Source organism: Scyliorhinus canicula, chromosome 4, assembly GCF_902713615.1.
Source record: "Scyliorhinus canicula chromosome 4, sScyCan1.1, whole genome shotgun sequence".
Classification (NCBI taxonomy): Eukaryota; Metazoa; Chordata; class Chondrichthyes; order Carcharhiniformes; family Scyliorhinidae; genus Scyliorhinus; species Scyliorhinus canicula.
Genome location: NC_052149.1, coordinates 2828070 through 2850603, shown reverse-complemented (window position 1 = coordinate 2850603; position 22534 = coordinate 2828070). Strand labels below are relative to the sequence as shown.

At 50.1% G+C, this 22534-nt stretch overlaps 1 protein-coding gene across 2 annotated transcripts in view; it reads right to left on the bottom strand.

Annotated features, from left to right (window-relative positions):
- LOC119964306 (pancreatic alpha-amylase-like) overlaps nucleotides 1–22534 on the bottom strand; it is a 61444-nt gene that overhangs the window by 24296 nt on the left and 14614 nt on the right. The window contains exons 1-5 of one of the 2 annotated variants that reach the window (XM_038793590.1): nucleotides 10750–11254; nucleotides 9392–9538; nucleotides 2537–2734; nucleotides 555–785; nucleotides 339–472 (exon numbers count right to left, since the gene is read on the bottom strand). In XM_038793590.1, coding sequence (XP_038649518.1) covers nucleotides 339–472; nucleotides 555–785; nucleotides 2537–2734; nucleotides 9392–9418 — 590 coding nt within the window. In that variant the 5' untranslated portion in view covers nucleotides 9419–9538; nucleotides 10750–11254. Of the gene's footprint in view, nucleotides 1–338; nucleotides 473–554; nucleotides 786–2536; nucleotides 2735–9391; nucleotides 9539–10749; nucleotides 11255–22534 lie in introns of those variants that run through there. The other variant, XM_038793589.1, reaches the window with a different exon arrangement.

Here is a 22534-nt window from a genome sequence, read left to right as displayed (position 1 = left end):
CGAGTCTTCAGATTTCTGTACCTTCTGCCTTCTGCCTGATGGAAGGGTCTGGAAGAGGGCAATGCCTGGGCGGGAGGGGTCTTGGTTCATTCTCAACACAAGGATCACAATGGCAACATCTCTCGCTCTGCGACGAGATCCCCACGCTCGTTCCCATTGAGCGATTGGGTCACCTGATCTTTCCGATGCACAGCCCCTTAAAGGGCTAGATACCACAGCTGCAAAGTGCTTTGGGAAGCTTGAAAGGTACATTTTGCAACACAAGTCTTCTTATTTACATAAGCAAACTTTCCGGGGTTTTGACAAAACAGCAAATATAAGCAAGATTCAGCTCCTACCTTAAGTAAGCCATCTTCTCGCCATTCCACCTGCGAACCACTGTGCCAAGCTTGGCGCTGTACTTGAATTCAGTCACTCGCCCCAGCCCAAAATACTGGGAGGATTGAATGGCCTCACCCCCCAAATCAATCACCTGGCAGATGAGAATTTAAACACAGGTCCTGAGTGTTGGGGAGGTTCAGCGGAAGAGCGTGTGCTTGGGCAAACTCACTTACCTCTTGATAGATGAATGGCCTGGAGTCTTTGCTGAACCAGCGAGCATTGAGTTTCTTCAGCTGGCTGAAGATTGCTTCCATATCACTGGGCCACATGTGTTTGGCTGCATCCACTCGGAACCCAGCCACACCCAGATCGATCAGGTGATTTAGGTACTCGGCAATCTTGCCCCTCACGTAATCCTTCTGCAATGCGAGGTCCAGAAGACTCACAAGCCGACAGTCCCTGACCTGTCACAACACATGCTTGTTTCAATTCTTAAAGCCATTTAAAGAAAACAACTTGCATTTCTACAACCCCTTAAATATGGAAAAAGCTCCCAGGTTGTTTCACTGTGGTGCTTGACGACCATATTTTGACGAGTCACAGAGGGCAGATATTAAGACAGGTGGAAGGACTGTTGTCAAGGAGAACAGACAGGCAAATGGAATGTTAGTGTTTATTGCAAAAAGACTGGAGTATAAAAGTAGAGAAGTGTTGTTGCAATTGGATAGAGTGTTGGTGAGACCACATCTGGAGCATTGTGTCCAGTTTTGGTCTCCTTATTTGAGGAAGGATGGGGCGGGATTGGAGGCAGTTCAGAGGAGGTTCACCAGCTTGATTCCGGGGATGAAAGGATTGACGTGTGAGGAGAGATTGAACAGTTTGGGTTTATACTCGCTGGAGTTTAGAAGGATGAGAGGGGATCTGATCGAGGTGTATAAAATATGAAATGGGATTGATAAGGTAAAGGTAGATCAAATGTTCCCTCTTGTGGGGCAATCGAGAACGAGAGGTCACAGGTATAGGCTGTAGATTTAGAACTGAGATGAGGACGAACTACTTCTTGCAGAGAGTGGGGAATTTGTGGAACTCGCTGCCCCACAGTGCGGTGGAGTCTGAGTCATTAACTGGTTCCAAGAAGGAGATCGATATATTTCTGACACAAAACGGGTTAAAGAGATATGAGCAACAGATGGGGAGGTGGATTTGAGACCAGGAAGAGATCGGCCATGATCTGAGTGAATGGCGATGCAGGTTCGAGGGGCTGAATGGCCGAATCCTGCTCCGAATTCCAAAGTTCAGGGAGGGAATTCCTCAGCGTACAGCCCAGTCATTGATGACATCACCACCAATGCTGGAGCAATAGAACTCGGAGGGCAGAATGAAAGCAACACCGAGATTTAGGAGGGTTGTGGGACTAGAGCAGATGACAGAGACAGAGAGGGCCAGGTCATGGAGGGGTTTAAACACCATCACAAGTGTATTTGGAGCCCACGGAGCTCAGCAATCTCCAGTGGCAACGGGTGAATGGGACTCGGAGGATGGAAGGGAAACATTGGATAAGGCTGAGGAGGATGATGGTGCCACTGCCAGAGTATGCCAGACGTGTTCCAGTGAATGCCCTGCACAATTTGTTTTTATTCATAATTCCTCACAATCACTGTCTTCTATCACCGCTCAAATCCACAGCTCTCTCAGTCTCTCCAAGTGATCATTGATTCAAAGGTTTTGAATCAGCTGGAACTCTATAGATCCCTCAGTACTGACCCTCTGACAATGCAGCACTCCCTCAGTACTGACCCTCTGACAGGGCAGCACTCCCTCAGTACTGACCCTCTGACAGTGCAGCACTCCCTCAGTACTGACCCTCTGACAGTGCAGCACTCCCTCAGTACTGGCCCTCTGACAGTGCGGCACTCCCTCAGTACTGACCCTCTGACAGTGCAGCACTCCCTCAGTACTGACCCTCTGACAGTGCGGCACTAGCTCAGTACTGACCCTCTGACAGTGCGGCACTCCCTCAGTACTGACCCTCTGACAGTGCAGCTCAAGCAGATAGCTGTTGTGTTGATTTATTTTCCCATCAGTCCAGTTGCAATGCTGCTGTGAGAAGGATATGAGCGAGAGTGAAGCTGGACCGTGAGAAGCAGCGTGAATATGCATGGGCCAAACACGGAAACCAACTGCGGGAAGGTGTTAGTCGTGGTAAAGCCCTTACTTGGTTGATGTCATTATAGTTTTCAATATTGCCACTCGCAGTTTTGCATTTGCCATCATTAAAATCCCCGGAAGAGTATGGAACAGCAGGAAAGCTTTCTGATCCGGCATCGAAGCACGATCCACAGGATGAATGTGTGCCAGATCCACCGGATGCTCCACACATGTGGTTAATCACAACATCCGCATAGATACGCACCTGAAAGGGTTAAAAGAAGCAAAAGAAAGGATTGGTGTTTCTGTAGCACCTTTCACAACCCCAGGATGTCCTGACGGGCCGAGGAATCAGTTCAGTCACCTTTGTAAATTATAGTCACTATTGTAGGAAAACCATCTGTCAATTTGCACACCACAAACTACAATTCGGTAATAATTGGTTAATCTGTTTTAGTGATGTTGGTGGAAGGAATAAACATCAGCCAGGAATTGGCGAAGGATGTCATCTGTTCTCAGTGAGATCTGATACATCCAAGTCAAATTACAGACGAAGAATACTCAATATCATATCTTACCTGGAATATTCACCATCAGCGATGCAGCACTCCCTCAGTACTGACCCTCTGACAGTGCAGCACTCCCTCAGTACTGACCCTCTGACAGTGCAGCACTCCCTCAGTACTGACCCTCTGACAGTGCAGCACTCCCTCAGTACTGACCCTCTGACAGTGCAGCACTCCCTCAGTACTGACCCTCTGACAGGGCGGCACTCCCTCAGTACTGACCCTCTGACAGTGCAGCACTCCCTCAGTACTGACCCTCTGACAGTGCGGCACTCCCTCAGTACTGACCCTCTGACAGTGCAGCACTCCCTCAGTACTGACCCTCTGACAGTGCAGCACTCCCTCAGTACTGACCCTCTGACAGTGCAGCTCTCCCTCAGTACTGACCCTCTGACAGTGTGGCACTCCCTCAGTACTGACCCTCTGACAGTGCAGCACTCCCTCAGTACTGACCCTCTGACAGTGCGGCACTCCCTCAGTACTGACCCTCTGACAGTGCAGCACTCCCTCAGTACTGACCCTCTGACAGTGCGGCACTCCCTCAGTACTGAGCCTCTGACAGTGCGGCACTCCCTCAGTACTGATCCTCTGACAGTGCAGCACTCCCTCAGTACTGACCCTCTGACAGCGCGGCACTCCCTCAGTACTGACCCTCTGACAGTGCAGCACTCCCTCAGTACTGACCCTCTGACAGTGCAGCACTCCCTCAGTACTGACCCTCTGACGGTGCAGCACTCCCTCAGTACTGGCCCTCTGACAGTGCTGCACTCCCTCAGTACTGACCCTCTGACAGTGCAGCACTCCCTCAGTACTGTGTCTCCGACAGCACAGCATTATCTATAACAAAAAAATATTGTATTTGGTGAAATATCCACCAAATACAACTTGTTAACTATTATCAAATTCCGGAGTGGCGTGATTGTGCAGTGGTTATCACTGCTGCCTCACGGCGCTGAAGACCAGGATTTAATCCGACCCCGGGTCACTGTCTGTGTGGAGTTTGCATATTCTCTCCGTGTCTTCGTGGGTCTCACCCCCAAAAGCCAAAGATATGCAGGGTAGGTGGATTGGTCACGCTAAATTGTCCCTTTATTGGAAAGAAAATGAATTGGGTACTTTAAATTAAAAATCAAACTATTATCGAATTCCCACTTGAACTTTCCCCCACCCTCTACACTCACTCATAAGGCAGACAAACACAGAGAGGGCTGGAAAGGGGATAAAAAAAACATGAGTGAAAGGAAAGAGTCTTTGTTTCAGATGGTGTTTGTTTTAGAAACATTGAAACAGAAAATAGAAGCAGGAGGAGGCCATTGGGCCCTTCGAGCCTGCTCCGCCATTCATTATGATCATGGCTGGTCATCAAGTTCAATACCCTGATTCCGCCTTCCCCCCATATCCCTTGATACCTTCAGCCCCAAGAACTGTATCGAATTCCTTCTTGAAATTACACAATGTTTTAGCCGCAACTACTTTCTGTGGGAATGAATTCCACAGATTCACCATTCTCTGGGTGAAGAAATTGCTCCTCACCTCAGTCCTGAAAGGTTTACCTCTGATTCTCGTAAAAAGCAAATGGATTATGGTCCATATAAACTAAGCTTTGTCTATTGTCATGTCGGACATACACTTCAAAATGCTGAATGGCTAGTAGCAAGGTTAAGGCTTCCTTTTCAATGGTGGAATACTTTCTTTGGCACGGACTTAGGTTTTTTTTTTTAAATCCCACTGGCCTCTCTATTCCTGCATCGTTGTCTTGTATTAGCGCACTGCCACCAACCCCAGGTCACTGGCATCTGTGGTCACTTTAAATAGTTGGGAAAAATCCAGGACATCCAGCACCGGTTTATCGTCAATCTCTCAAAGTCTACTTGGTGTTCTGTGAACCACAGCATTTTCACTCATTTCCACAACATTCCAGCATGCATTGTATTTCAGTCTCTAACTGAGCCAGTCACCATGGTTTGTGTTGAGACGGATGTGGGTCTATTTGTTCAGAGTTTCCTATGTCTACATCATAATTAGTTCCTGGCGTGCTGCCTGGTGTTTCCCTATAAATCTCTGTCTATACTCTTTCGGTATCTTTATTTTATATCTTCTCTCTGTTCTTCGCCAGTTGATAGGTTTGCATCTTTGGTGTTAGAGATCCTTCTAATATCTTCAAACAGTGCCTTGTCTGAACTCTCTTCTTCAAAATCAAAGGCAACGTGCTTCCCTTTGACAGGTTTCTGTCTGTCCAATTGGGAGAGGATCCCATGAATAAGCTTTTCTGCATTTCTGTCTCGCTCTGTCTCTTGTATAATGCAGCCAGTTTTTTCTTCTTGGTTAATGAATGTTTATCCAAATTTCGAGGATCTCCACAGCCAAACCAGCAGTAGTATTGTTGATGCGGAGGGAAATAATTGATTCATTTTTAATCAATTAACACTCTTCAACCCCTCCAGTTTTACATTCTTTCGTTTCCTTTACATGGTTATTCCAGTGATGAGTAAAGCCAAGGGTTCAATCCTCGCAGAGTTGGTTGGCTGCATTTGCACCCTTCTATGTTTTGCAGCTTTTATCTCCTCATCGAAGTCTTCATAATCACGGCCCTTATCTCCGTTTAGTGATACGGATTGAAACAATTTGTGTTTCCAGGTTTCCACTGTTCCTCTTTACTTTCTGAATCAGTGGATGGCACGTCATTGACTCCATGAACTTTCTGGTTTTCATTAACAGATGTGGTGGCAGAATCACTGCACGGTTCTCCATCCACCTTCCTCTTAATTTTCAAAAGGAATCGATTACTGATTATTTAATCACCTTTGCTATTTACTTTTTTTTACCTTGAAGTGGCACTGTGGACTTTCAAAAGGATGTGGGTAAATCAGCTGTTCGCTTAGTGTCTCTTCACAGTCCTTGCTGTCCTTATCTTGTGGAGATTCCGGCGTTGGACTGGGGTGAGCACAGTAAGAAGTCTGACAACACCAGGGTAAAGTCCAACAGGTTTGTTTCAAACACGAGCTTTCGGAGCGCAGCTCCTTCCTCAGGTGAATGGCGAGGTACCTCGCCATTCACCTGAGGAAGGAGCTGCGCTCCGAAAGCTCGTGTTTGAAACAAACATGTTGGACTTTAACCTGGTGTTGTAAGACTTCTTACTGTCCTTATCTTGAACAGCTGATGCCATACTATGATGCAAATTTACCTTCAAAACAGGCATGCTCTGGGAAATGCTCGAGTAAAGCAAGCTTGTAGGTTTAAGTATCAGTTTGCAACCTGTAATGGTCTTCTCTGTAATGGTCTTCTCTGTAATGGTCTTCTCTGTAGATGCATCTGTAATGGTCTTCTCTGTAGATGCATCCATTCAGGTTCTCTGCAACGTCAGAAATACAGAACTCACAGGCTTTCTGCATCTCTGTGTTGCAGAGGATCAAAACTGAAACTCTTTGGGACTCTGAAAATCATTCCACTGAGATAGGATCCAATCACCACCTCTTACCGGGCGGAGCACAGCCTTTTGGGGCAATTGATTGGCCAACAGCCAGTCAATCAAACCAAGTCCCAGCCCATCTCTCACTCTCTGCTGCCGAAAAGTCTGGAGCTCATGTTCAAACCAGCTGAGGCGAGCTGAGTGTTCCCTCCAATAGCTTCAGAATGGTGCTGCTTGCCTTAAAGAGACATGTCCATTAATTATCCATGGATCAAAAATAATACGGGCAAAATAAAAGGAAGGGGAAATAAGTTAGCAAAACAGGAAGGACCCTTACAACTGAAAGGGTGAGAAGGCTGGGAACAGACGAAGCCTGTGTGGAATATAAGGAAAGTAGGAACGAACTTAAGCAAGGAGTCAGGAGGGCTAAAAGGGGTCACAAAACGTCATTGGCAAATAGGGTTAGTTAAAATCCCAAGGCTTTTTACACGTATATAAAAAGCAAAAGGGTAGCCAGGGAAAGGGTTGGCCCACTGAAGGACAGGCAAGGGAATCTATGTGTGGAGCCAGAGGAAATGGGCGAGGTACTAAATGAGTACTTTGCATCAATATTCACCAAAGAGAAGGAATTGGTGGATGTTGAGTCTGGAGAAGGGTGTGTAGACAGCCTGGGTCACATTGAGATCCAAAAAGACGAGGTGTTGGGCGTCTTGAAAAATATTAAGGTAGATAAGTCCCCAGGGCCTGATGGGATCTACCCCAGAATACTGAAGGAGGCTAGAGAGGAAATTGCTGAGGCCTTGATATAAATCTTTGGATCCTCACTGTCTTCAGGTGATGTCCCAGAGGACTGGAGAATAGCCAATGTTGTTCCTTTGTTTAAGAAGGATAGCAAGGATAATCCAGGGAACTACAGGCCAGTGAGCCTTACATCAGTGGTAGGGAAATTACTGGAGAGAATTCTTCGAGACAGGATCTACTCCAATTTGGAAGCAAATGGACGTATTAGCGAGAGGCAGCATGGTTTTGTGAAGGGGAGGTCGTGTCTCACTAACTTGACAGTTTTTCGAGAAGGTCACAAAGATGATTGATGCAGGTAGGGCAGTGGATGTTGTCTATATGGACTTCAGTAAGGCCTTTGACAAGGTCCCTCATGGCAGACTGGTACAAATGTCACATGGGATCAGGGGTGAGCTGGCAAGATGAATACAGAACTGACTCGGTCATAGAAGGCAGAGAGTAGCAATGGAAGGGTGCTTTTCTAATTGGAGGGCTGTGACTAGTGGTGTTCCACAGGGATCAGTGCTGGGACCTTTGCTGTAAATGATTTGGAGGAAAATGTAACTGGTCTGATTAGTAAGTTTGCAGATGACATAAAGGTTGGTGGAATTGCGGATAGCGATGAGGACTGTCAGAGGACACAGCAGGATTTAGATCGTTTGGAGACTTGGGCGGAGAGATGGCGGATGGAGTTTAATCTGGACAAATGTGAGGTAATGCATTTTGGAAGGTCTAATGCAGGTAGGGAATATACAGTGAATGGTAGAACCCTCAAGAGTATTGACAGTCAGAGAGATCTAGGTGTACAGGTCCACAGGTCACTGAAAGGGGCAACACAGGTGGAGAAGGTAGTCAAGAAGGCATACGGCATGCTTGCCTTTATTGGCCGGGACATTGAGTATAAAAATTGGCAAGTCGTGTTGCAGCTGTATAGAACCTTGTTTAGGCCACACTTGGAGTGTAGTGTTCAATTCTGGTCGCCATACATACAGAACAAATTGTGGAGGGTTTAGAGAGGGTGCAGAAGAGATTTACCAGGATGTTTCCTGGTATGGAGGGCATTAGCTATGAGGGGCGGTTGAATAAACTCGGTTTGTTCTCACTGGAACGACGGAGGTTGAGGGGCGACCTGATCGAAGTCTACAAAATTATGAGGGACATAGACAGAGTGAATAGTCAGAGGCTTTTCCCAGGATAGAGGGGTCAATTACCAGAGGGCATAGGTTTAAGCTGCGAGGGGCAAGGTTTAGAGTAGATGTACGAGGCAAGTTTTTTACACAGAGGGTAGTGGGTGCCTGGAACTCGCTGCCGGAGGAGATGGTGGAAGCAGGGACGATAGTGACGTTTAAGGGGCATCTTGACAAATACATGAATAGGATGGGAATAGAGGGATACGGACCCCGGAAATGTAGAAGATTTTAGTTTAGACGGGCAGCATGGTCGGCACAGGCTTGGAGGGCTGAAGGGCCTGTTCCTGTGCTGTACTTTTCTTTGTTCTTTGTTCTTTGAAAGATTAAAATGGCCTCCCCCATTGTCACGCTCCAACATAAATAAACATGACATTATATATTAATAAGGCAAAAAAGGAGATCATATATAATCCTCAGGGAGTGGCTGAGGTGATTGATGTCGATGTTTAGCACACTGGGTTAAATCGCTGGCTTTTCAAGCAGACCAAGGCAGGCCAGCAGCACGGTTCAATTCCCGTACCAGCCTCCCCGAACAGGCGCCGGAATGTGGCGACTAGGGGCTTTTCACAGTAACTTCATTGAAGCCTACTCGTGACAATAAGCGATTTTCATTTTCATTTTTTTTCATTAAAGGATAACACATGAGTGAGAAAGGGGATATTGATCAGGTGAGACCGAGAGAGGCTGGGAGGTGGCTTGGAAGTTCTGGAGTATAAATACCAGCGTGGATCAGTTGGGTAGAATGGCCTGATTCTGTGCTGTCGACTCTATTTCAAACAGGTGGGTAGTTTGGACATTGATAACAGTCACCTTTTGAAATGGAGGCAGCAGTATCAGAGCTGTGAATGGGGCAGGAAGGCTGCTCATCTCATTCTGAAACTGTTAACATTCCTGTTAAACCCAGACAACAACAATGAGTCAAACCCCTTCTCAAAAGCTTTAAGGTTGGAAAAAGAAGAGTTTGTTGAGCAACTTACACCAACATTGTTGCATCTCGTCACCATGTCTCTGAAGGCCTCTAGGTTGCCTGATCGAGAACAAAGTTTGAAACTGATTGGCTGGTACCTCTCCCACCACGGTCTCCAAGGATCATTGAGGACAATGTGTTCATTGGGTGGAGAGATCTGTCACAGAAAGACATACAGAACCAATTGTGATGGAACCAACCATTGCACTTTAATTATCATAATCTCAAAATACTTCCAACTGAACATCAATGTGTTGCTGCACATTAATGAAGATTGTTTTAATATTCCAGTATGGCTTCCCCCCAATATCTGTAATCACCTCCAACCCTGCACCCCTCCCTATCTCTGTAACCTCCTCCAACCCCTACACCCCTCTCTATCTCAGTGTCCTCCTCCAGCCCCTACACCCCTCCCTATCTCTGTAACCTCCTCCAGCCCCTACACCCCTCTCTATCTCTGTAACCTCCTCCAGCCCCTACACCCCTCTCTATCTCTGTAACCTCCTCCAGCCCCTATACCCCACTCTATCTCTGTATCCTCCTCCATCCCCTACACCCCTCCCTATCTCTGTAACCTCCTCCAGCCCCTACACCCCTCCCTAACTCTGTAACCCCCTCCAGCCCCTACAACCCCTCCCTATCTCTGTGTCCTCCTCCAGCCCCTACACCCCTCCCTATCTCTGTGTCCTCCTTCAGCCCCTTCACCCCTCCCTATCTCTGTAACCTCCTCCAGCACCTACACCCCTCCCTATCTCTGTGTCCTCCTCCAGCACCTACACCCCTCCCTATCTCTATGTCCTCCTCCAGCCCCTACACCCCCTCCCTATCTCTGTAACGTCCTTCAGCCCCTACACCCCTCCCTATCTCTGTAACGTCCTTCAGCCCCTGCACCTTTGCCTAACTCTGTAACCTTCTTCAGCCCCTCCACCCCCTCTCTATCTCTGTAACCTCCTCAAGCCCATACACCTCCCTATCTCTGTAACCTCCTCCAACCTCTACATACCTCCCTATCTCTGTAACTTCCTCCAGCCTCTACACCCCTCCCTATCTCTGTAATCTCCTCCAGCTCCAACACCCCTCCCTATCTCTGTAACCTCCTCCAGCCCCTACACCCTCCCTATCTCTGTAACCTCCACCAACCTCTACACACTTCCTTATTTCTGTAACCTCCTTTAGCTCCTACACCCCTCCCTATCTCTGTAATCTCCTCTAGTCCCTACATCCTCCCTATCTCTATAGTTGCTATATCCCTCCACGTCCCTGTAACCTTTTGTTTCTCTATACTCTGTTTTCCGTCTGTTAACTAATTCTCAACCCATACCAGATTATTATCCCCAAAGCCATGTGCTTAAACTTTTCTTTACTAACCTCCTGTGTGGGATTTCAGCAAAAGCCTTCTGAAAATCCAAAAATCCAAAAACGTCCCATCCACAGATTTGCTACTCCAATGGGATGTCAAACATGATTTTGCTTTCACAAATCATTGTTGATTCTGCTCAATCGTATCATTATTTTCTAAATGTCTAGTTATCTTTAATGATAGATTCTAACATTTTTCCTGCTACTGATGTTAAGCTAACAGGTCTGGGGATCACGTGATGCAGACTACTGGACTGGTCGCTTTTCCACACACTCTGGAACCACTCGTTTAGAATTGGTCATTAATCCTACACGCCCAGAACCTGTCTGTCTAATCATTTAATTCGTAAATGATATTTTGTCATCGGAAGACTTCTGGATTAGTATTGGTGAGAAAATGTCGAAAACTGTCAAGAAATCTGATGTTAAAAGGGTACAGCCAAATTCAGGGGCTGGTTTAGCACAGGGCTAAATCGCTGGCTTTGAAAGCAGACCCAGGCAGGCCAGCAGCACGGTTCAATTCCTGTACCAGCCTCCCCGAACAGGCGCCGGAATGTGCCGACTAGGGGCTTTTCACAGTAACTTCATTGAAGCCTACTCGTGACAATAAGCAATTTTCATTTCATTTCATTTCATTTCAGCGGGGGTGGAGCTGCCCTTTCAATATCCCTTATCCCCGGGAAGTGTCAACTCAGTCAGCCCTCCGAGGCTCTCGGAGACGGTGGGAATGATGACTGCGACCTGAGTTATTGACCAGAAGCGCGATGTGCTGACTCTGAACATATACACTCATCAAGCCGAGTTACAGAATACTAATAATATTAATAAAAGTCTTGATGAATCGGAAGAGGTAATCCTGAACGTCGAACATGTTACTTCCTCGGCAGAAGTTCAAATTCAACCATTGGAAAACCAGCTAGATGTCAGAAATCCTGGAATCAAGGTCGGAGAAAGACTATCCGAGCCATCAGTCTGCCTGAGGGAGTGGATGGAAGGCACCTCTTCGGTTCTTTGAGAACTGGCTATCATATTTTCTTAACCTGGTGTGAAAACTGGGCATTTTTAATTGGAAAGGGAGCACCTTATCCTGTCATTGAGGCTAAGAAACAATCATTGTCCCAGGCCTACAATCACTTGCTGCCATAATTTTAAAGATCTGTAGAAGGTCCTGGAGATGTCAAGGTATGGTGGGACGTAGCTCCAGAGGAGAGCGAGGATTTCCTCCCAGGATGTTTCGCTATCAAGGCTTCGATAAAGTTCAAAGGCTACTCAAGGATTTGGACTTCTGGACTCTTTCCCTATCATGATGTTTGCTGACTGTGTTGTCTTTTATCCTGTTAGAGGGAGATGCTAATAATTGAGCACCGTATAGAATGACTTCTTCTCCTTGAGTGTTTCAGGGACTCGTTTACCTTATCTTCATCATGGTAGATGTGCCCTGTGCATATTGTCCATTGTCTTTTCTTATCATCCATGTCTTAACCACGGCAGAATCGAGTGATGCTGCTGCCGAAGGGTGTGTGGTGGGCACAGGTTTTCATGGGTGGGTTTAAAATGCAGGAGGAACACTTGACTCCCATTACCTTGTTAGGCTATGTTTCTCCTCGTTGGGGAGATGGTATCCTGGTGGGAATGACAATATGGCCGTGGGGGTCATCCTACGGACTCTCAGTCTCATTAAGGAATGGCCCCTTAGAACTATTGTGGTTGTGATTTGTTTGCATTTTTATTATTATAATGGGGTTTGTGTTGTTGGTATTTTCCTGCATTGGTACAGACACGTCTTTTATCCGTGACAGGAGCAGAAAGGAGATACCCGAGCGCCTCTGGTGTATAATGAGTTGGGGGTGTTTGCAGTATTCTGGTGCTCGGCCGAAAATTCTTCTGTGGCTATTTCACTTTTGCTTTGTTAGTCTTGATGCAGCAATACATAAAGTTGTGATGTTATCCTTCTGTACTTACATGTTCCTGTTGTATTCACCCCCCTCTCCCCCCCCCCCCCCCCCCACCGCCGCAACTCAACTTGTTGATTTGTTGTTGAAAGTTTGACCCTGTCTATAAACTGGAGACGCCGGTTCCTTAAGTATGTTATCAATTTCTCCAATCTTGCTTGGTCCTATTCCAATCATTCTTGTTCCATTCTGTACCTGTTTTGTACTCACGGTTTTTTGTTACTTTCTTGCATTTATAGTATAAAATTGCAAAACATAATAAAAAACATGTCTGGAAAAAAACAAACAGGGCTTGAGTACCCTATTCTCTCTCCCTCCCTCCTTAAATAGTGATGTTACATTTGCTACTTTCCGGTGTGCGGGAACCTTTTCAGAATCTACAGCATTTTGAAAGGAAATCACCAATGATCCGCTCTCTCTCTCGCCATCTCCTTCAACACTCTGGGATGGAGCTCATTCTTCCAATGATCCGCTCTCTCCCTCGCCATCTCCTTCAACACTCTGGGATGGAGCTCATTCTTCCAATGATCCGCTCTCTCCCTCGCCATCTCCTTCAACACTCTGGGATGGAACTCATTCTTCCAATGATCCGCTCTCTCTCTCCCTCGCCACCTCCTTCAACACTCTGGGATGGAGCTCATTCTTCCAATGATCCGCTCTCTCTCTCGCCATCTCCTTCAACACTCTGGGATGGAGCTCATTCTTCCAATGATCCGCTCTCTCCCTCGCCATCTCCTTCAACACTCTGGGATGGAGCTCATTCTTCCAATGATCCGCTCTCTCCCTCGCCACCTCCTTCAACACTCTGGGATGGAGCTCATTCTTCCAATGATCCGCTCTCTCTCCCGCCACCTCCTTCAACACTCTGGGATGGAACTCATTCTTCCAATGATCCGCTCTCTCCCTCGCCACCTCCTTCAACACTCTGGGATGGAGCTCATTCTTCCAATGATCCGCTCTCTCCCTCGCCACCTCCTTCAACACTCTGGGATGGAGCTCATTCTTCCAATGATCCGCTCTCTCTCCCGCCACCTCCTTCAACACTCTGGGATGGAGCTCATTCTTCCAATGATCAGCTCTCTCTCTCCCGCCATCTCCTTCAACACTCTGGGATGAAGCTCATTCTTCCAATGATCCGCTCTCTCCCTCGCCATCTCCTTCAACACTCTGGGATGGAGATCATTCTTCCAATGATCCGCTCTCTCTCTCCCTCGCCACCTCCTTCAACACTCTGGGATGGAACTCATTCTTCCAATGATCCGCTCTCTCCCCACCTCCTTCAACACTCTGGGATGGAGCTCATTCTTCCAATGATCCGCTCTCTCTCCCGCCACCTCCTTCAACACTCTGGGATGGAGCTCATTCTTCCAATGATCAGCTCTCTCTCTCCCGCCATCTCCTTCAACACTCTGGGATGGAGCTCATTCTTCCAATGATCCGCTCTCTCTCTCTCGCCACCTCCTTCAACACTCTGGGATGGAGCTCATTCTTCCAATGATCCGCTCTCTCCCCACCTCCTTCAACACTCTGGGATGGAGCTCATTCTTCCAATGATCCGCTCTCTCCCTCCCCACCTCCTTCAACACTCTGGGATGGAACTCATTCTTCCAATGATCCGCTCTCTCCCTCGCCATCTCCTTCAACACTCTGGGATGGAGCTCATTCTTCCAATGATCCGCTCTCTCCCTCGCCACCTCCTTCAACACTCTGGGATGGAACTCATTCTTCCAATGATCCGCTCTCTCTCTCGCCACCTCCTTCAACACTCTGGGATGGAGCTCATTCTTCCAATGATCCGCTCTCTCTCTCTCGCCACCTCCTTCAACACTCTGGGATGGAACTCATTCTTCCAATGATCCGCTCTCTCCCTCGCCACCTCCTTCAACACTCTGGGATGAAGCTCATTCTTCCAATGATCCGCTCTCTCTCTCACCACCTCCTTCAACACTCTGGGATGGAACTCATTCTTCCAATGATCCGCTCTCTCCCTCGCCATCTCCTTCAACACTCTGGGATGGAGCTCATTCTTCCAATGATCCGCTCTCTCTCTCCCTCGCCACCTCCTTCAACACTCTGGGATGGAGCTCATTCTTCCAATGATCCGCTCTCTCCCGCCACCTCCTTCAACACTCTGGGATAAAGCTCATTCTTCCAATGATCCGCTCTCTCCCTCGCCATCTCCTTCAACACTCTGGGATGAAGCTCATTCTTCCAATGATCCGCTCTCTCCCTCGCCACCTCCTTCAACACTCTGGGATGGAGCTCATTCTTCCAATGATCCGCTCTCTCTCTCGCCACCTCCTTCAACACTCTGGGATGGAGCTCATTCTTCCAATGATCCGCTCTCTCCCTCGCCACCTCCTTCAACACTCTGGGATGGAGCTCATTCTTCCAATGATCCGCTCTCCCTCTCCCCATCTCCTTCAACACTCTGGGATGGAACTCATTCTTCCAATGATCCGCTCTCTCCCTCGCCATCTCCTTCAACACTCTGGGATGGAGCTCATTCTTCCAATGATCCGCTCTCTCTCTCGCCATCTCCTTCAACACTCTGGGATGGAGCTCATTCTTCCAATGATCCGCTCTCTCCCTCGCCATCTCCTTCAACACTCTGGGATGGAGCTCATTCTTCCAATGATCCGCTCTCTCTCTCCCCACCTCCTTCAACACTCTGGGATGGAGCTCATTCTTCCAATGATCCGCTCTCTCCCTCGCCATCTCCTTCAACACTCTGGGATGGAACTCATTCTTCCAATGATCCGCTCTCTCCCGCCATCTCCTTCAACACTCTGGGATGGAACTCATTCTTCCAATGATCCGCTCTCTCCCTCGCCATCTCCTTCAACACTCTGGGATGGAGCTCATTCTTCCAATGATCCGCTCTCTCTCTCGCCACCTCCTTCAACACTCTGGGATGGAGCTCATTCTTCCAATGATCCGCTCTCTCTCTCGCCACCTCCTTCAACACTCTGGGATGGAGCTCATTCTTCCAATGATCTGCTCTCTCTCTCCCTCGCCACCTCCTTCAACACTCTGGGATGGAGCTCATTCTTCCAATGATCCGCTCTCTCCCTCGCCACCTCCTTCAACACTCTGGGATGGAGCTCATTCTTCCAATGATCCGCTCTCTCTCTCGCCACCTCCTTCAACACTCTGGGATGGAGCTCATTCTTCCAATGATCCGCTCTCTCCCTCGCCACCTCCTTCAACACTCTGGGATGGAACTCATTCTTCCAATGATCCGCTCTCTCTCCCGCCACCTCCTTCAACACTCTGGGATGGAGCTCATTCTTCCAATGATCCGCTCTCTCCCTCGCCATCTCCTTCAACACTCTGGGATGGAGCTCATTCTTCCAATGATCCGCAGTCTCTCCCGCCACCTCCTTCAACACTCTGGGATGGAGCTCATTCTTCCAATGATCCGCTCTCTCCCTCGCCATCTCCTTCAACACTCTGGGATGGAACTCATTCTTCCAATGATCCGCTCTCTCTCTCTCGCCACCTCCTTCAACACTCTGGGATGGAGCTCATTCTTCCAATGATCCGCTCTCTCCCTCGCCATCTCCTTCAACACTCTGGGATGGAGCTCATTCTTCCAATGATCCGCTCTCTCTCCCGCCACCTCCTTCAACACTCTGGGATGGAGCTCATTCTTCCAATGATCCGCTCTCTCCCTCGCCATCTCCTTCAACACTCTGGGATGGAGCTCATTCTTCCAATGATCCGCTCTCTCTCCCCACCTCCTTCAACACTCTGGGATGGAGCTCATTCTTCCAATGATCCGCTCTCTCTCCCGCCACCTCCTTCAACACTCTGGGATGGAGCTCATTCTTCCAATGATCCGCTCTCTCCCTCGCCACCTCCTTCAACACTCTGGGATGGAACTCATTCTTCCAATGATCCGCTCTCTCACTCGCCACCTCCTTCAACACTCTGGGATGGAACTCATTCTTCCAATGATCCGCTCTCTCCCGCCACCTCCTTCAACACTCTGGGATGGAGCTCATTCTTCCAATGATCCGCTCTCTCTCTCTCGCCACCTCCTTCAACACTCTGGGATGGAGCTCATTCTTCCAATGATCCGCTCTCTCTCCCTCGCCATCTCCTTCAACATTCTGGGATGGAGCTCATTCTTCCAATGATCCGCTCTCTCTCTCTCGCCACCTCCTTCAACACTCTGGGATGGAGCTCATTCTTCCAATGATCCGCTCTCTCTCTCTCGCCACCTCCTTCAACACTCTGGGATGGAACTCATTCTTCCAATGATCCGCTCTCTCCCTCGCCACCTCCTTCAACACTCTGGGATGGAACTCATTCTTCCAATGATCCGCTCTTTCTCTCTCTCGCCACCTCCTTCAACACTCTGGGATGGAGCTCATTCTTCCAATGATCCGCTCTCTCTCTCGCCACCTCCTTCAACACTCTGGGATGAAGCTCATTCTTCCAATGATCCGCTCTCTCTCGCCATCTCCTTCAACACTCTGGGCTGAAGCTCATTCTTCCAATGATCCGCTCTCTCTCTCGCCATCTCCTTCAACACTCTGGGATGGAGCTCATTCTTCCAATGATCCGCTCTCTCTCTCGCCATCTCCTTCAACACTCTGGGATGGAGCTCATTCTTCCAATGATCCGCTCTCCCTCTCCCCATCTCCTTCAACACTCTGGGATGGAGCTCATTCTTCCAATGATCCGCTCTCTCTCTCGCCACCTCCTTCAACACTCTGGGATGGAGCTCGGGGGCGATTCTCCGCACTCACGACGGTGCGGAGAATAGCGGGGGTCGTAAATTTTTACGGCCATGCTAGTCTGACGCCCTCCCGCTATTCTCTCCCCCCACGCCCGCCTCCCGACACGAATCGCTGCCCGCCGTTTTTTTACGGCAAGCAGCGATTCTCAGCTGGCCGATGGGCCGAAGGCCAAGCCCTTTACGAGCGTTTTTAGGAACGTCAAACACACCTGGTCTGACTGTTCGTAAAAACGGCGGTAAAGTTGGGATCTTGGGAACCATGGTACCGATTGGCACGGCAGTACCACGGCCGTGCCAAGGGTGCCATGGGCCCGCGATCGGTGGGCACCGGTCACGGGCAGCGGGTACTTATCCCGCGCACTCTTTGTCCTTCCGCCGCCCCACTGTATCCATTCGCGGGGCGGCTGAGGGGCATCCCGGCCCGCGCATGCGCGGGTTTCGCGCAAATGCGCGATGACGTCATCTGCGCATGCGCGGGTTGGAGTCTTCCAATCCGCGCATGCGCGGCTGACGTCATGTGATGCCCTCCCCGCACACACACATTACACTCCCCTCACACACTCATCCCAGCCGCACACACACATCACACTCCCCACACACACTCATCCCAGCCGCACACACACATTACACTCCCCACACACACTCATCCCAGCCGCACACACACATTACACTCCCCACACACACTCATCCCAGCCCCACACACACACATTACACTCCCCACACACACTCATCCCAGCCGCACACACACATTACACTCCCCAGACACACTCATCCCAGCCGCACACACACATTACACTCCCCACACACACTCATCCCAGCCGCACACACACATTACACTCCCCACACACACTCATCCCAGCTGCACACACACATTACACTCCCCAGACACACTCATCCCAGCCGCACACACACATTACACTCCCCACACACACTCACCCCAGCCCCACACACACACATTACACTCCCCACACACACTCATCCCAGCCGCACACACACATTACACTCCCCACACACACTCATCCCAGCCGCACACACACATTACACTCCCCAGTCACACTCATCCCAGCCGCACACACACATTACACTCCCCACACACACTCATCCCAGCCGCACACACACATTACACTCCCCACACACACTCATCCCAGCCGCACACACATTACACTCCCCACACACACTCATCCCAGCCCCACACACACATTACACTCCCCACACACACTCATCCCAGCCGCACGCACACATTACACTCCCCACACACACTCATCCCAGCCGCACACACACATTACACTCCCCACACACACTCATCTCAGCCCCTCACACACATTACACTCCCCACACACACTCATCCCAGCCCCACACACACATTACACTCCCCACACACACTCATCCCAGCCCCACACACACATTACACTCCCCACACACACTCATCCCAGCCCCACACACACATTACACTCCCCACACACACTCATCCCAGCCCCACATACACATTACACTCCCCACACACACTCATCCCAGCCCCACACACACATTACACTCCCCACACACACTCATCCCAGCCACACACACACATTACACTCCCCACACACACTCATCCCAGCCGCACACACACATTACACTCCCCACACACACTCATCCCAGCCGCACACACATTACACTCCCCACACACACTCATCCCAGCCCCACACACACATTACACTCCCCACACACACTCATCCCAGCCGCACGCACACATTACACTCCCCACACACACTCATCCCTGCCGCACACACACATTACACTCCCCACACACACTCATCTCAGCCCCTCACACACATTACACTCCCCACACACACTCATCCCAGCCCCACACACACATTACACTCCCCACACACACTCATCCCAGCCCCACACACACTCATCTCAGCCCCTCACACACATTACACTCCCCACACACACTCATCCCAGCCGCACACACACATTACACTCCCCACACACACTCATCCCAGCCGCACACACACATTACACTCCCCACACACACTCATCCCAGCTGCAGATACACATTACACTCCCCGCACACACTCATCCCAGTCGCACACACACATTACACTCCCCGCACACACTCATCCCAGCCGCACACACACATTACACTCCCCACACACACTCATCCCAGCCCCACATACACATTACACTCCCCACACACACTCATCCCAGCCCCACACACACATTACACTCCCCACACACACTCATCCCAGCCCCACACACACATTACACTCCCCGCACACACTCATCCCAGCCGCACACACACATTACACTCCCCACACACACTCATCCCAGCCCCACATACACATTACACTCCCCACACACACTCATCCCAGCCCCACACACACATTACACTCCCCACACACACTCATCCCAGCCCCACACACACATTACACTCCGCACACACACTCATCCCGGCGGCACACACACATTACACTCCCCACACACACTCATCCCAGCCGCAGATACACATTACACTCCCCGCACACACTCATCCCAGCCGCACACACACATTACACTCCCCACACACACTCATCCCAGCCCCACACACACATTACACTCCCCACACACACTCATCCCAGCCGCACACACACATTACACTCCCCACACACACTCATCCCAGCCGCACACACATTACACTCCCCACACACACTCATCCCAGCCCCACACACACATTACACTCCCCACACACACTCATCCCAGCCGCACGCACACATTACACTCCCCACACACACTCATCCCAGCCGCACACACACATTACACTCCCCACACACACTCATCTCAGCCCCTCACACACATTATACTCCCCACACACACTCATCCCAGCCCCACACACACATTACACTCCCCACACACACTCATCCCAGCCCCACACACACTCATCTCAGCCCCTCACACACATTACACTCCCCACACACACTCATCCCAGCCGCACACACACATTACACTCCCCACACACACTCATCCCAGCCGCACACACACATTACACTCCCCACACACACTCATCCCAGCCGCAGATACACATTACACTCCCCGCACACACTCATCCCAGCCGCACACACACATTACACTCCCCGCACACACTCATCCCAGCCGCACACACACATTACACTCCCCACACACACTCATCCCAGCCCCACATACACAATACACTCCCCACACACACTCATCCCAGCCCCACACACACATTACACTCCCCACACACACTCATCCCAGCCCCACACACACATTACACTCCCCGCACACACTCATCCCAGCCGCACACACACATTACACTCCCCACACACACTCATCCCAGCCCCACATACACATTACACTCCACATACACACTCATCCCAGCTACACACACATTACACTCCACATACACACTGATCGGGAGCAAAAAGATGGGACAGGTTGTGCTGGAGTGCGCACATACAGCTGATGGGTCAGCTGGGGCCAGAGAGCACCTAGGGGTGGGTCACCCGGGGGGGGGGGGGTCACCTATACCAGGTTTAAAGTCAACAACGTGCAGCTGCACGGCTGCCTTGCCAACTGCAGCAATGACGCTCCATATCTGCCCACTTAGACCACACAGTCCACCTCCTGGGCACCGCCCCCCCCCTCCCGCTCCCCCACCCCCACTACTCCTCCCGGCCCTGGCAGAAGTCTCCAAGCCAGCGGCACAACTGTCAGCAGACGATGGCGATGTTGGGCACCTTCTGTTCCCCCTCAGCAGCCACCACGTTGGATTGACGATTTTTCGAAGTGAACCGTGCTGTCAGGAACTCCACCCATCGGAGGCGCAGAATGGCGGAGGCCCCGGAGAATACCGGGTCAGGCCGCTAATGAAATGCAGACGGTGTCTACTGTACATTCAGTCTGAAACGCATTGACACTGCTGTCACTGAGAATTGTGATTTGGCGTCAAATCGGTGCCTGCCGCTATTCTGGCGTCAGAAACTATTCTCCGCCCAATCGGATTTCCCGATTTTGGCGTTGGATAAGGGAGCATCCCGCCCCTTGTTCTTACATTTCTACTCTCGTCCATGCATCCTTCTTATTGCGGATTCAACACTATTTAGCTAGGAGAAGCAGTGGTATTGGCACTCGATCATGTGATTCTTTTTTGTTTGAGGTAATATCCCTTTAAGGGGTGTCCCTTTAATTTGTCCCTCAGTTCATTTCATTGAATTGGGTCTGTTTTCCCTCAACGTATTGTCACAGGACCAGTGATACAGGGAGCTGGGGTAATGTTCCAGGGAGTTGGGGTATTGTTCCAGGGAGCTGGGGTATTGTTCCAGGGAGCTGGGGTATTGTTCCAGGGAGCCGGGGTAATGTTCCAGGGAGGTGGGGGGAATGCTCCAGGGAGCTGGGGGTAATGTTCCAGGGAGCCGGGGTAATGTTCCAGGGAGCCGGGGTAATGTTCCAGGGAGCTGGGGCATTGTTCCAGGGAGCCGGGGTATTGTTCCAGGGAGCTGGGGGTAATGTTCCAGGGAGCTGGAGGTAATGTTCCAGGGAGTTGGGGTAATGTTCCAGGGAGCTGGGGGTAATGTTCCAGGGAGCCGGGGTAATGTTCCAGGGAGCCGGGGTAATGTTCCAGGGAGCTGGGGTAATGTTCCAGGGAGCTGGGGGTAATGTTCCAGGGAGCTGGGGGTAATGTTCCAGGGAGCTGGGGGTAAGGTTCCAGGGAGCCGGGGTAATGTTCCAGGGAGCTGGGGGTAATGTTCCAGGGAGCTGGGGGGAATGTTCCAGGGAGCTGGGGGAATGTTCCAGGGAGCTGAGGTAATGTTCCAGGGAGCTGGGGGGAATGTTCCAGGGAGCTGGGGGGAATGTTCCAGGGAGCTGGGGGTAATGTTCCAGGGAGCTGGGGGTAATGTTCCAGGGAGCTGGGGTAATGTTCCAGGGAGCTGGGGTAATGTTCCAGGGAGCTGGGGGGAATGTTCCAGGGAGCTGGGGGTAATGTTCCAGGGAGCTGGGGGTAATGTTCCAGGGAGCTGGGGTAATGTTCCAGGGAGCTGGGGTAATGTTCCAGGGAGCTGGGGTAATGTTCCAGGGAGCAGGGGTAATGTTCCAGGGAGCCGGGGTAATGTTCCAG